The sequence below is a fragment of the Poecilia reticulata genome, chromosome 19, assembly GCF_904066995.2.
Source record: "Poecilia reticulata chromosome 19, P_reticulata-male-v2, whole genome shotgun sequence".
NCBI lineage: Eukaryota > Metazoa > Chordata > Actinopteri > Cyprinodontiformes > Poeciliidae > Poecilia > Poecilia reticulata.
The window spans coordinates 7,863,613-7,877,425 of record NC_088848.1 but is presented as its reverse complement, the minus strand read 5'-3'; the positions used below and the strand labels follow the sequence as shown (position 1 = coordinate 7,877,425).

Here is a 13,813-nt window from a genome sequence, read left to right as displayed (position 1 = left end):
TGCTTCTTTTGTACGAGCATGCAGAGCTGCAGAGCAGGGAAGCAAGGACAAGAGGAGAAATATCTCCAAGTGTAAAGCAAGCAGTGTGTACATGAGAAATATAACGTGACAAGTTAAAAGGGTGCATTAACCGAAGCATAATGCTAAACGTTGATGATTAACGATCGCACATCTGAATTGGGTCACTTTTTCATGGGCTTTTTTTTTTTTTTTTTTTTTTTACTCTTTGTGAATTTAAATGTTACTGAGAAACCTCTGTTTTTACCGTAGCAATAAATGTTTCCTGAGGGAAATGCTTCAGAGCAGGAAAAGCTGAGAAAACATGTTTATGATAAACTCTAAGCTGTTAAATCATCTTACAAAGCAGGTTTTAGGAATGAGAAGCCACAGTATTGCCAAGGGCTCTTACAGGTTTACCTGTTTGGTCCCTACAGCATCTAATGTGGAGACGGGGGAATGTTTATAAATCTAAGAAAGGCTATACTCAGACTTATAAGTTCATCTATGATCTGGGTGTCCTAAATCTTTAAAAATATGACAGTGGTGACAAAATGTGGAAAAGCTTGAGGGGTATGATTAATGTTTTCAGATACCAAAAATGAAATCAGCACCATTTGTGTAAAATAATACTGCAGATCATTCTGTATGGAACCTCAAAAATCTTTACTTTTTTGCTGTTGATTGCTTAGTTAGCAAATATTGTGAGGAATGTTTTTCACGAGGACTTCAAAATCCAGCAAAGTGATTAACAGGTTGTCACTGCATTAATCAATAAATAGCTTCTGCTGCTCTTGCAAGTTTTACATCAGTTGAGTACAGCAAAAAGAGATTTTGGAAACAGCGCAGTTATTTCACATTTAATTTGCATTGAACTCTTGAAATCACTACTTCATTATTGAATGCAAGGTAAAGTTGTTTAAAAAATAATCTATAAAAAATACTCACAGGTTTGATTTAGTAACTCGGTTTTGCGCTGTTTTAACACATCACATGTTTTTAGAGGCATGTACATATTATATTACCCTAGAGGCAAATGTTTTAAAAATGGCTAATTAACACATTTGCAAGGTTATTACACTTTCAACAATAAAGGTGAATTTTCAGGTTATTGAAGTATTTATTCATATCAGGTTAAATTAAATAACCAGATGTCTCTAAACATATTTTTAGGCAGAAGGGGAAACATGAAAGAGAATCACAATGATCCATAAAACATTGGTTAATTCCACTCTGCAATCCTTATTGACTATCTCAACAAAATGGCAACATTTTAATAAATTCTTCTTTATCTGGAAAAAATGGGTTCATCAGTCTTGATTGAAAGAACATATATCCCATCGCATTAAGTACAAAGACTCAATGCGATTGGCTGGGCTTCCTCGGATAGAAATCTGTTTACCAGTTTCAATATTTGGCTGCACCGTATCATCCCACAAAGAACTAAACCGAACTTATGTAATTGAATTTAAATCTCCCAATGTGACTGATCGGACTATACATTCCTATAAATAGGAACCAATTGACATTTGTTGTGAACCGACAGTACGTCCATAAGATAAATTCAACAGACCACGATTAAGAACCACATGACTATTAAATTCCATACTTTTCATGTCACTGTCATATATTCAAGTCAAAGTGAATGAACCAACTTTGTTGATATTGCACATCAGTGCAATAAAAGCAGTCATCAGATTTACTCTTTAAATCTGATCCATAAGTGTCGACAACATGCAGGCATCAGTTTTTTAACGGTCCAAATTCTGTACTTTTAGCCATTTTTATGTGCATGTGCAACTGAACATCATGTTACCGCCTCAAACTGGTCTGTGATCGTCTTTGGCAAAAACTTTGCTCACATCCATCAAAACAGAAACTGCGGCTGCTTTTTATTTTAGTCATGAAAGCGCCGCATGGTTTACATCTGCAGATAGGAGTCATGTTTGTCAGACTGAGTTCAAGAATAAAGAGATTGACTTGATGCCAGTTCATCTCCCCAAACTGATGCACATTAATAAACCCAGTCCACCCTTCACTAAGCTTATTGAGTTTTCACAGAAGCAGCAGAAGCTGGGAAATGTTTTTTTTTTTTATTAACATCAGACAAGGCGGTACGCAGCGCAGTTTGAAGCCTTTCTTATCTGGAAATATTCCCGTCGTATTACAAATGCAAACAACACATGCGAGTCTAAAGAGTCCTGATGAGCCGCGCAGCTTATCACAGCCGCTCGTATTGTCACACAGTGAAAGAGCTCCGAGGATTTCTTCAAGAATTCTTGGTAAACAGCAGATGATTACGGAAAGCTGTGAGGGAATGCAATGCGGGGAAGCAAACAGTTTGCCTGCATGTTTCCATTCGCTGCTTGGATCTGTTGGGGCTTGGTCAGCATCATTTTCTGTCCGGCGAAGACCTGGAACACAAAGAAAATCATCAACGTTTGCACTTTAAAGCTATTGATTTTGTACTAATCTACAAGTAATCTCAGTTTTTCATTGAGTTGATATACCTTATGGGTATATCAACTAAAATCCATTAAATGTTATTTCATAATGTCATGAAACGAAAGTTGACGGGGTAAGAATACTTTTGCAGAAAGCAGGATGAAGGAGCATATTCAACTACGACATACTAAGTTTGAGTCTCTCAATCTGAGGAAGCTGCATTCTGATAATTGAACCCAAACACTAAAAAAAAAAACAGTCTGCATGAGAAAAAAGTCAGTCTAGCCCGAGATGAAAATCCCCAATCCAAAATCCCATCAGAGGTTATTTCGAATGTAGGGGGAGTGAATAAGCCACATCTGGAGGCATTTAATAAGTAATCTCAAGTGACTTAGAACTGTAAATGAAGCTGCTAGAAATGCATATGGATTCGATTCAATGGGATTCAAACTGGGTCACACAGCTATTAAGACTGCAAAGTTAGTTGAGAGCAATGTGACAGCCGTTTGCCACTGTTGGTTGAGCACTGAAGCGGCTGTTTTTCACACTGCAGGCAGCTTACAGCAGCAGATGTGGGAGAAAGTGCAGCAGTTTCCCCCCAATTAAACGCAGAGTAAACAGAAGCTCGCTTACACTTGAACTGCTAAACATGATCACCTCTGGGAAATGTTCTTTTTGCATTATGTGTGACAAAGCCACAGCACTTTAACTTTAGGATTACAAAGAAACAAAACTGTGCTTCAAGCCTGAGCTTAATTACCCTCATGCAAATGCGTCAACAACAATCAACAACATATTTGGATTGTTTCCCCTTCCTAGCCATGCGGTTTAGTACTTTGCTTGCGAGAGCAAAAACACAGCTGCCGATCTTGTGGGAATACCTGCCGGAGCAACATTTTTGTCTTTATTTGATGGTGAACTGCAGAGCCGAGGATACCACTGAAGCACATTGCCAGGAAGAGTAAAAAGAAAATTCAACTGAAGGATAAAAACGACGATCCTCACGAGGCATTGCTTCTTTTCCAGTAACAGCCCTGTAACTCCTGCACTGAAGTGTTTTTATAGCTTTCCCGTTAGAGGAGAACACTCCCAGCAGTCCGAAACAAGCTCAGAATTGATGAGTGGGCTGTTCTCTGCATCAGCACCAGATACCGGTTGTCACCATTGTAATGATGGTGAACGATTTCAGGTGGTGTGTGAAACGTTTTCATGATAAAATTAATTTTAAAAAGGATGCCAAAGGAAATCAAATGCGTATAACTTCACAGCGTCTGATCAGAGAATTTGCAGCAGGAAATGTAGATTTCTGTATTCTCAACCAAAACTGATCCAAAATGCTGATTTATCTTCGGAACTGCAAACATTTCAAAGCATAAAGCAACAAACCATGAAAGGGGACCAGTTTGCCTTCTGCCTCGTCTTCCAACAGTTATTGTGAAGAATGAATTATAACAAAAGCTGCTGCACTTTGTGTTTAAACACTTTCCAATAAACATGATTGCAGCATCAAAAGCATGCGGACAGCTGCAGGAGGCCTCTCTGCATGAAATTCAGATTCAGCACTCTGAATGATTGGCTGCTGTATGAATCACCTGCCCTCTCACCCCTCTCGCCTTGACTGTCAATCAAGGCTGTAACACCGGTTACTGACACAGCGGTTAGCGTGAATTTAAAACGGTAGAGAGTAAAATCTACAAAAGGAAGCTGTTGAAAATGAAGCTCTGTTGTATTATTTTGTTGCGTCCAAATTGGAAAAACTTTGATTTGGTCGCAATGAATCAGAGAAAGAGATATTTCAGACCAAATTGAACTTTCAGCTTTCTGATCGCATCTATAAGTTTATGAACATTTGTGTTTTTGAATTTTAGATTTGCAATCATTTTTGCCAGGTTGGGAATTATATAGCACAGCTTTTTTCAGTACATTTCTAGAGTTTCTTTTATTTACACATAAAGGTTGGAGGCGGTGTGCCACTAATAATTTTCCTATGTGAAAGATGCCTTAAGAACAGAACACAGTGTTTCCTCTCAAAGTAACTGATATAAAAGCATAGCTATGAAAATAAGCAGAAAATTGTAAATAGTTTAAGTAATCCTATTTTGTTAAATTGCTTTACTTACATTTTTCAAATCATCGTGACTGTGAGAGAAAGAAAAATAAAAAAAGTTCAAAAGGCATAAGAAGTTTGTACAGTAGCTTTTGCGCATATCCCCACACAAACAAATATTTTATTAAAACATACATCTTCCGCCTCATTAAAACTTCAGAAAAAAGGGACGTAGATCAAAAGGAACAAGTACAGTACACAGAGATCTAATTTATACAGCTTTTTGAAAGCTGCTCAAGCTCGTCCTCAGATTTTGGAGGTCTTAGTGGAGCTTCCCACCGCAGGAAGAACAAAACTGACTAATTAGGGTGAGACGTGTCAGCGACAGAAACCACGCATCTTGGCTTGTGCGTAAGCAAGCGCAATCGCACAGATGCCGGTGACCAGTTATGTCATTTTTAACAGATTCGCAGATGAGACAAAACATTACAAAAAAACTCACAGATAAAGTGATGTCACTGTTCACGTTTGACAGAAATCACAGCGAAGGATTAAATATATTACATATGTAAGGACTGGTTCGGATCAGCGTGCCGAATGTATTAAAACATGAAAAGCGTGAAGAACGCGTTACAGTCTACTGAGTCAGAGCTTTCCAGAAACAACAAGACTTGTGTTGTCAAAACTGGTGAGTGAGTGTCTGCTGTAATAGATCAGACATGAGGCTTGCTTGACATACTGCACTGTAATATTCTTGGCACAGCCATCTGCACTGGTGACAAATAAAGGAATAATGACATGTTATTACATGTGAGTGCGGACTTGTACAAATGTATGCACAGGAATGAGACGTTTTCACTTGCAATACTCACAAGGACGAAAACAAGACCTAATTTGGTGCAAAACAATTGTTTGGCCAATACTTCCTGAAAACCCAAAACTGCTTTCATTCCCTTTGGTAACTATCCCACCTAAATTATATCTGCAGTAATGAGACAAAATGAACTCACAGATGCCTAAAGAATTATAAATAAGTTAATAAAGAAGTATCTAGGAATTATATAATGAAAAAAAAATACAATCAAATATATGCAAAATTAACTGTACCCCTAATACGAAAGGGGGTAGTAAGGAAAATATATGTGCAAGTGCATGCTAGCACTGCTGCACAGCCAGGTGAGGCAGGAAGTTAGAAAAACTGAAGCTTTTGCTCAAAAACAGTAGATTAGAATCCTTACAGTATGACACCATTCAGTGAAAATGTCACGATTAGCACAAAAATCTAAAAGTGTACACAACTTAACTGCTTTTATTTCAATCAAAGAAAAAATATTTAACTGTTGCCAACTGCATCAAAATGAATGTTACAGTTATTGTGATTTTGATACATAAACATTATCAAACAGAAAAAAAAAAGAAAAGAATGACCAGACACTAAATTTTGTATATTTTTTTTTTCCAAATGCTTTTTGTGCAGAACATCATCTATTTTTTTCTTTCTGCATTTCATCAAATAGCACAAGCTTACCAAGCTTCTATTAGCTTGTTAATCAGCTGGGCTATCTGCTCAGGTGGAGAACACAGTGGGCTGTCAATGCCTGCAGTCAGCTGCTGCTTGTTGGTTGATAAAAATGTTTTTGTGGTCCTTTAGATTTACACACCACTCTCTGTATTTCACATGACTGAAAATCTTTTCAAGTCCCCAAATTTGACTTTCTTGCAACTGAAGAAAAAAAACAGAGTGGCTTTCATTAGGCTAGCTATCCTGCAGTGTGCAGCAATGATTGGGAAAGTGGCTTCTCTGTCAAACTTTACACTCTAAGCAATCAGTGAAAATGCCAGTCATTCCAGATTCCTTTCCGGAGTCTCATTTAAAACCGTGGGAAAAATCATTAAGGATTGGTAGCTCGCAACCAAGTAGAAAAATTTAGTCTCACATAAAAATAAGAAAATCATGCCAATTAGACAGACTTTCTGCAAAAAAGATTCCAAAATGTCAGACGAAACTGTATTTGAATGTTCTCCGTTTTTTTGTTGTTGTTTTTTTCAACCAATAACACAAAATATGAGATGTTACATCTGTAGAACTCATCATTAATCATGTCCCTGCCAAAACAGACGAGAATACACAGTCCTCAAACATTTCATTAAATTGCAAATCATGTGTCGCTCCTCTTTTCCCTTTGTGTACACCTGAGATCTATTTACTCAGCCCTACGTGGGAAAAACCTTTATGCATGTGTTACCTGGAAGTGGTGCTACACTAGATATGCACTCTTGAACCAGAAACAAACATCCTGTCTGGAGAGTAAGTGTGCATAATTAGGTCTCTTTGTTGGTCTGAATAAATATGTTTTATTTTACGCCGCTGAGCAAACAGACAAAATGACCATGACTGTGGACAGAAGAGGAGAAGGTAAACTAGTCGAGCCGCTGCTAAAACGGGCAGCACAGGATGGCATAGTGAACAAAGAGAGCCCTCAGACTTTACTGGTGTAACTTTTGGCCGCTCGGCGATCACGCTCCTGCATGCTAAACAGAGAGAACCACCAGCTGAGGGGAAGGCGAGAGAGAGAGAAAAAAAAAATGGAACGAACAAGAAGCCCTGCTCTTTGTCTGACGTTTGTATTCAGTGACACATTCGACAGAAGTCACAGGGAGCAAAGTTGCAGCAGTTTGTGTGGCTCCTTAAAAAGAAAGATGGGGTATAAAAAGAAAGACTGCCTAGTGCAATAAATCATGCGTGAAGCATTAACACATTCAGTGAGGTGAAAGGATGTGTGCTACAAGGGGTTATGACATTCAGTGGTGTGAGGATGACATTATACCGAGTCAGACTGTTTCGACGACTATAAACAGCTTTCTGCCACAACTCAGGACGTTTATTTTCCTTCAAAGTGTTCAGTGTCACCTTCATCAACTACAAAATGCTTGAGTATTTATTTTTATTCTGTTGTAAAACAACAAAGATGGTGCCCATTCAGGATAAAATCACTTTACTGTCAACAGCAACTCTACTTCTGCAAAAATTCATCTTTTCCATCTTCAAGATCATAACACAAAATATGATTAATGCAAAAGTACATATTTTATGTAGGTGCAAGCTATGCACATGTTTTCTTCTGATTGCCTTTTATTTAAAAAATATTGTATTTTACATTTGATACGTTTGGCAAATTCATGCCTGAAAAGCTATGCTCAAATAAAAGCAAATACATGCTGCCACCTAGCGGTCAGAGTCGCTAACTGCTGCTCCAGAAGTATGTTCTCACCCACCTCAGAATATTACGCTCAGCTGGGATAAAGGTCACGAGAAGCTTATGCTCCCAGCAGATGAGTAGTATCCGGTGCAGTCTGTTGAGTACCTCTGTGACAGCTGGACAGTGTTCAGCTCAAACTCTCCAAAACTGTAATTAGCAAATTTCTGAAACACAAGCAAAAAAAAAAAATGTTTTCAGACTTTAAATATCATCATTTTCATTTAAAAAAAAAAACTATTTTGACAGACTTGTTAGAGGTCAAACAAAAATATTTCTTGTCATCTACAGTGCTTAGCAAAAGTATTCACAGTTCATTGTGTTACAATGTATTCACTTATATTTTATATGACACAAACCTGGTTGAACGTCGCTCTTTTAGACCAATAAAACCTTGAATTATTGTTTTATAATCCAGTCCTGCTTTAAACTTTTTCACCTCTTCGTACCTGACAAGTCTGCCATGTCCTTAAGTCTTCATGATTCCACTGTTCATTTATGTTCTAACAAACTGGATTATATTGGAGTTTTTTCAGGAGAATCAGAGTAAAATGGATCTCTATACCCATATCGATTTTGCAATATATATATATATATATATATATATATATATATATATATCGATATTTTCTTTCCTAGAAAAAAATCGATATTCATCCGCAAGTATCGTAACATGCAACTGTCACCTTGCTCACTCACTGCTTGCTTCGCCGGGAGAGTGATTCGGTCATCAGGCTTAGAGTGATTCCTTCAGATGTCAAGTGTCAAGGTTAAAAAGGTATCAGACTATTCAGAGCAGGGTACTTGGTGCACTTTATTTACTTTACAAATGGATGTAAGCTGCAGTTTGTACTGTTTCAATTAAAAGAAACATGTTTTCTCACCACTTCTTTGATTCATTTTGTCCAGCTGTCGACTTTAAGTCTGTGTCCATGTCCAACCAGAGCCAGGTATTGTGTAGTTGGTGCTTTGAATCAGTTTTCAGTTAAATTAATCCAATCCAACTCTACAACAGTCACAAAATGTCACCAAAATCACTCTGTCCCTCTAAAATCTTTCAGAAAATCGCAAAAGTGTATTGAATTGTATCAGTTGCTGAATATCGCAATATATATCGTATCGTGAGCAGAATATCGTGTATCGTATCGTGAGATTATTGTATCACTGCAGCCCTATTCTCCACACCATCAAAAACGGTACAAGAAGGACTAAATGTGGTAATAAATAAACTGAACACTGTGACCTTTGAAGCGAGTATTATTTCACTCAGAGCCTTAAATCAGAGAACATTTTGAAAATAGTTGACAGAAGTGAGGCCAGGCAACGAGCTGCTCTGCCAAAACAACAAAACCGGGTTTTACAGAGCTGTTCATTACCAAGCTCTTATGGGCCTCTGAAAGCAGAGAAAATGTCAATCCTATTAATGCATTAAAGTACAACACATCTGCAGGTGCTGAAAGACAGCATATGTACCCGGTTCATGTCTTTGTAGGTTTTTTTTAAAACAGGAATTTATGTAATCACCCATATGGCTTGGTGTAAATTTAAGAGAATCCAATACCACATTACAAACACTTCTGCATTAATCTGGATGTAAAATGGGTCTAACCTTTAATATGTTCCTGGCATCAAAAGCCTCTCTTTCACTTGTGGCTTGTTTTCCTGCTCCGCCCCTGTTCTCAACTGGAAAAACACCACAGACCAACAGACAATAAAAGCAAAAACACTTTGATAAGTTATCTCGGAAGAAGCAATAAACATGTTTACTCGCAGCTCCGACGGCACCCAGCGAATGTCAAGGTAACTTCGTTTGCTATAAATGGTATTGCGAAAGCGAGGACTGGGGAGAGCAGCGGCCGCTGAGGTTTGCACATTGTGGTCGTAAACATGGTCAGCAGTGGCAGACCGCTTTTGCTGTGCGCGGTGTTGTTGTCGGTCAGTCCGGTGCGAATGTGAGAACCGCTGCTGGACGGGATCCATCAGCAAAATGAATGAAGGCATTGTGAGAGTAGCTGGAAAGCAGCACCCTGTTCTGTGCACGTACACAGCTCTGAGGCCAAACAGAGAAGTACCTCCCTGATTCCTCTCTGGGCAATTTAGCTGTTCTAATTGTTTTGAGGCTCAGCTTTGTGGTCACTGCAACTCCGATCTGAGCCAAAAGATAATAAGGGAACATTGGAAAAGTATGTTCCGGAAAAAAAATAAAACATTTTAAAAAAAGGGACAAATATAATGATCTAAGCAGTTCTCCTTTTTTTCCGGTTCGTGGTTAGCTGAGGTCTATTAAGACAAAAGATAAATCACAAATATCCTATTTTTGAATCAATGGTGGTCATTTTCGGTCACTTTCTCCTGAATGTTCTCACAGTTTCAGTTGGGTATATTCGTAACACTAACTGATAAAACAGAAAACCTCATGTGTGACCTTAAAATACCACTTTATGTCTACACATCTGAGTTTATTGAAAAGCTGCTGTTCCATTCATGACCAGCTGTTGTCAAGTAGAGAAGATGTGATCTACGTCCTGAGGACATCATCTCATGAAACGCTGCTTTTCAGAAAGCCTGGGGCAACAAAAATCACACAAAAAATCTTAAAAGCAACTCTTCAACAAACTTTCTTTTTAATCACGTCTTTATGAATTAAGAGTCACATCAAGCTAAAATAACAAACTACATGCAGGAGTGTCTGAATACATTAGATTATCTTTAAAAAAAAAAAAGTTAATTTATTTCAGTAATTCAGTTCAACCAGTGGAGCTCATTTATAGATTCATTGCACGTAAATGGATTATTTTAAAATGTTTCTGCTATTTTGGTGATTAATTCTTACACCTAATGAAAACCGCAAATCAAATTAAGTTTCTTAGAAAATTTGAATATTACATAAGACTACTGGAGAAAGAATTTTAAAAACAGAAATTGAATGTTATGAACTTGTTATAACTAATTCTGGGAAAAACTTTGTTATATAAAAAAAAAGCCTGATGTTCTGAGACTCGTATCTAAGTACATCTCTGGAAAGTTGAGTGGAAGGTCAAAGTGTGGTAACAAAACGTGCATATACCTGACTACGAACCCATTTAAGAAATTGTTGGGGTACATTCACAAGGTGTGTACTACGGCTGTATTAGGTGCTTTAAAATCCACCTCACACAGATGCATTCAAGGTACTTTTACTGACGTTGAGGTAAAAATATAGCGGATGAGAGAAGTTAAAAATGTGGATACAAGAAAGAAAGAAGTCTCCACACGTCCCAGATGCCGACGGATTCTGACAAAACGTTTAACAAGAAACAAAAAAAAAATCTCAGCTGAACCACGGCAAATTTCAAACTGGTGGCAAAAGTTATGCACAGAAAGGAGGATGAATTTTAAACCTTTTTGCACGTTTACACGTTCTGTAACCGTTTTGTTAATAGAGAGCAGTGAATGACCGAGAGAGAATCAAGCTGTCACCAGACGGTGCTCATAATATTTACCTGTGGTGTCCTTTCTGAACAGCGTGTTCATGACAGTACCGTGCAGCTTCACTCTGTCCCACTCCCTGACCATCAGCCCTGCAGAGACAAAATGCTCCACCAGCCGATCTGCAATCATCTGCAACCTACAGAGAGGAAAAAGTTAAGGTAAAACTTTAAAAAAAAAAAAAAAAAAAAAAAATCAGAAGCTCACTGAAAACATTTTTTCTTTGGAATACAAACCTGTCAGATCCATCTTTAACACCGACTTTGGCATACAAGACGTCCACCATGGCTGGATCATCATTCATGTACTCTATACCCGTCACTTCCAACGGCAGAGGCTTTCCTTTAGTGATGTCCCTGATGGAATGCAAAAACTAATTAATAAAGTTTTCAAAATCAGCATCTATAAAACGTTTTAAGACATTAGATTCAAAAGAGATTAAACTTTCTGTCAAGCCATTTCACCTCTTTAAAGGCCTTTTAATTAGACGCCAAAGAACGTGCTGTAGTGACCTAAGTTGTAGGCCCCTCCTCCAAAAAAAAAGGAATAATATTCTGTGCAGTAAGTAAAAAAAAAAACTGAATTTCCTGGGTGTTTATATTATATTTTGCCTAAGTCTATGTATTAAACTCAGAATAACAAAAAATAAATGTATACACAACAAATATAGCTACAATAATCAAAATATTGAATGATTTCATTTTAACTCTTGCTTTTCTGGTTGCAATAAAGCCAATTAGATCATTATATGCTTTTTGGTTTTTACATTTTCTTTAACGTTTTCATACCAAGAGTTCACACCAGCCAATGCCTGTTGGTCCGTTTTTAAGCATTATTTGGAAAAACACTTTTCTACAGCACAAATAAATCACACCATGATTTTCACATGATTTAGTGCAACTTTCAGATTTAAGATTAAAGCTGAACTCATTTGTCTGAGCTTTAAATCAGTGGAAAAAAAATTCTGATTAATCTTTTAAGGAGTAATTTTACTGTTATCTGAAATGTGTTTGTGTTTCCAAATTCATCACAGTGTCAAGCCTGGCATGATGAAGTAATTTTTTTTTAAGCCTCTACCTGATAAATCTTTGGCATTCTTGGAGGTGTTCACAGGCTTTTCTCACTTCTGCGTCATTTAACAGAGCCAGGGTGCCAATTGTCAAATGAAGCTTTGCAGGGTTTTGAAAGATGCTTTCCTCCACTCTGTGATCCTGCAAAAGTAGGTGACACGTGATTTATTCGTTATCACGCAATGCAACAATTTTATACTACTTCAACTGGTCCCCATGGTGTTTGCATTTGTCAGGAGCACCTGTGAACACTGTCGCAACACCTCAGCTTTAAATGTCTGGAATCCCTCTTGAACTTTGGAGTCATTCAAAGGCAAAGACAGGAAGTGAGTGAAGGGCTGTTTCTTTCGGAAACTCTCCACCAGGACTTCTACTCGAGTGACGGCAGAGGAAACTGCAGCTTTTTGGGCGGCAGTGATAACTAAAAGCAAAAGAAATGCAAAAGGAGGAGATATTTTGTAGGTAAATTAGTTTCAGAATGACCTGATTTGATATTTATCCTCACCGATTTGTCCTTCTATTCCTTGTTTCGGGATGCTGATTGAGGCTTTGGTGTCAAACTCAAGACGTCTACGAGTTTCTCCTTTTTTCCCAATGATATATCTATACAACAACAAAATAAAAACAATGCACACCATACGCACAGTACACCAATGCTTACACAAAAATGTTATTCTTTTCAAGCTGAAGGGGGAGCTATTTTTTCACAGCTTACTTGTAAAGAACACTCGGGACATCAATGGCACAGCGGTATCCCTTATCTGTTTGTTCAATGACGTGGCTGTCACAGGTTTCATCCTCTTCCAGAGCTTCACTCTCTTCAATCATACAAACATGGAGTTGGTTTTTGCAAAACAAACTAGTAGCAACAGTAGACATTTGAAGTTCCTTGCAAAACCATTTATATACACATGGTTACTTTTCTTTTTTTTTTTACACATTTGTTCTAATTAAAATCACTCACGTACTTTTTCGATATTTATGTGGGGACCAACACAAAATACAGTATTCAAGATAATGAAGCTGAGGCATGCCTTTATATTTGGTCTTTTTGAGTGGATACTTTGTACAAGGAACTTGTGCTAAGTCTGAATGTACTTTCTGGTCATCGTGGTCTATCACATAAAGTCCCAATAAAATACACGTTTGTTTGTGGTTGAAGAACGACAAAATAATGAAACCTGTCAAATGTTTACTAACCAGATGGTCCCATGTACGAGAAATCTTCTTCTTCATAGTGTTCTTCTTTAACTATGTTTCTTCGATATATTCTGCCGTTTATCTTGATAAGCGGTGGGCGTAGAACATCCATTGGTTGCTACCAAACCTAAATTAAAACTGTTAAAATACTAACATAAAGTGACAGAAAACAATCAAAATTTCGTGAAAATTACCTTCAAATTTTGTTTACAACTTCAAAGTAGCAAGTCATACACGTATGCTAGCTGGTAAATCGCTTTACGACACTTTCCGCTAATTTACGGTAAGGTGTGTACAGATCTACATAACATGTAAACGGAACGAGCTCC

At 37.6% G+C, this 13,813-nt stretch overlaps 1 protein-coding gene across 4 annotated transcripts; it reads right to left on the bottom strand.

Annotated features, from left to right (window-relative positions):
* Window positions 1-198: 198 nt before the first annotated feature.
* Window positions 199-13,810, bottom strand: ascc1 (activating signal cointegrator 1 complex subunit 1). Of its 4 annotated transcripts, none has more exons than XM_008436899.3 (11): window positions 13,679-13,810; window positions 13,485-13,611; window positions 13,000-13,102; window positions 12,790-12,887; window positions 12,527-12,705; window positions 12,292-12,425; window positions 11,451-11,570; window positions 11,229-11,353; window positions 9,356-9,429; window positions 7,766-7,913; window positions 199-2,411 (listed from the first exon to the last, which is right to left on the bottom strand). In XM_008436899.3, exons 2-10 carry the CDS (start codon window positions 13,594-13,596, stop codon window positions 7,797-7,799), a joined length of 1,062 nt encoding a protein of 353 aa, XP_008435121.1. In that variant the 5' UTR covers window positions 13,597-13,611; window positions 13,679-13,810; the 3' UTR covers window positions 199-2,411; window positions 7,766-7,796. The 4 variants fall into 4 exon arrangements, with proteins under 4 accessions (XP_008435121.1, XP_081456668.1, XP_081456667.1 ...); XM_081600542.1 differs by having other exon boundaries at window positions 13,485-13,622; window positions 13,679-13,768; XM_081600541.1 differs by having other exon boundaries at window positions 13,485-13,743.
* Between the last annotated feature and the right edge of the window lie 3 nt (window positions 13,811-13,813).